A 1,088-nucleotide genomic window follows, 5' to 3' on the forward strand; every position below is an offset into this window, starting at 1 on the left:
ATTTCTGGTACCAACCCAAGTTCGACGTGATGGTCGCCTCCGAATGGGCAGCTCCGAAGATTTTCAAGACCGGCTTCTTACCATCTCACGTGACTGACCCCGAAGCTTATGGAACTTCACTTAACATTTATTCTTGGACAGAGAGGAAGCTAATTCAAACCATCGATCTTGGTCTGGATGGATGCGCTCCGCTGGAGGTCAGATTCTTGCATGATCCGAACATTTGCGAAGGATACGTTGGAACCGCTGTTAACGCAAACGTCTACAGGTATAAACTAGAGCTTTCAAATAAGCCAAATATAGTCTTTTTCTTTATTTTTAATAATTATCCAACAAATAGGCTTCAAATCATATCATTCTAACACATTCATTTCAAGGTTCTACAAGAAAGCCGATGGTACTTTCACCGTCGATAAAGTCATCGACGTTGAACAACTGAAAGTTGCAGGAGGAGATTGGCCCATGGAATATATGCAAGGTATATATTACAAATATAATACATAAACTTATTTTACGTAGTGTAACTTTTCTAAATGTATTATTGAAACTTAACTAAATTGTTTTAAGGCTTCATCAGTGATATCCTCTTGTCGTTGGACGACAAGTACCTGTACTTGAACAATTGGCTCCAAGGAGACATCCGCCAATACGACATTACAGACCGCGCCAATCCGAGATTAACTGGTAAATACTTGAAACTCGTCCAGATTCTAACATGAAACTGACCGTTAAATTTTGTTTAGGTCAAGTGTATCTGGGTGGTCTTTTGCAATCCGATTCGCCAATCAAAGTTATTGATAACGACAGCTACGTGCCACCTGAACCTGTCATCATCAAAGGAAAGCGTTTGCACGGAGGACCGCAGATGCTGCAGCTTTCCCTCAATGGAAAACGTCTGTACGTGAGCAACAGCTTGTTTTCCACTTGGGATAAACAATTTTACCCGGATGGCGTGCGCGAAGGCGGCTGGATCGTAAAGGTCGACATTGATCACGAAAACGGTGGAATGACGCTTGACAGGAATTTCATTGTGGACTTTGGAAAGACCAAGCATGGGCCAATCCTTGCTCACGAAATGAGATACCCAG

At 42.3% G+C, this 1,088-nt stretch overlaps 1 protein-coding gene across 1 annotated transcript; it reads left to right on the forward strand.

Moving 5' to 3' along the window:
* Positions 1 to 3: 3 nt before the first annotated feature.
* Positions 4 to 1,084, forward strand: LOC108564105 (selenium-binding protein 1-like; the record flags this gene model as incomplete). The annotated part of the gene is made up of 4 exons (XM_017923029.1): positions 4 to 268; positions 378 to 478; positions 568 to 684; positions 744 to 1,084. Coding segments are annotated over 4 exons (824 nt in total), but the record flags the coding sequence as incomplete, so codon positions are not given.
* Positions 1,085 to 1,088: the final 4 nt, after the last annotated feature.

The sequence above is a fragment of the Nicrophorus vespilloides genome, unplaced genomic scaffold, assembly GCF_001412225.1.
Source record: "Nicrophorus vespilloides isolate i.1.1-1 unplaced genomic scaffold, Nicve_v1.0, whole genome shotgun sequence".
Taxonomy (NCBI): domain Eukaryota; kingdom Metazoa; phylum Arthropoda; class Insecta; order Coleoptera; family Silphidae; genus Nicrophorus; species Nicrophorus vespilloides.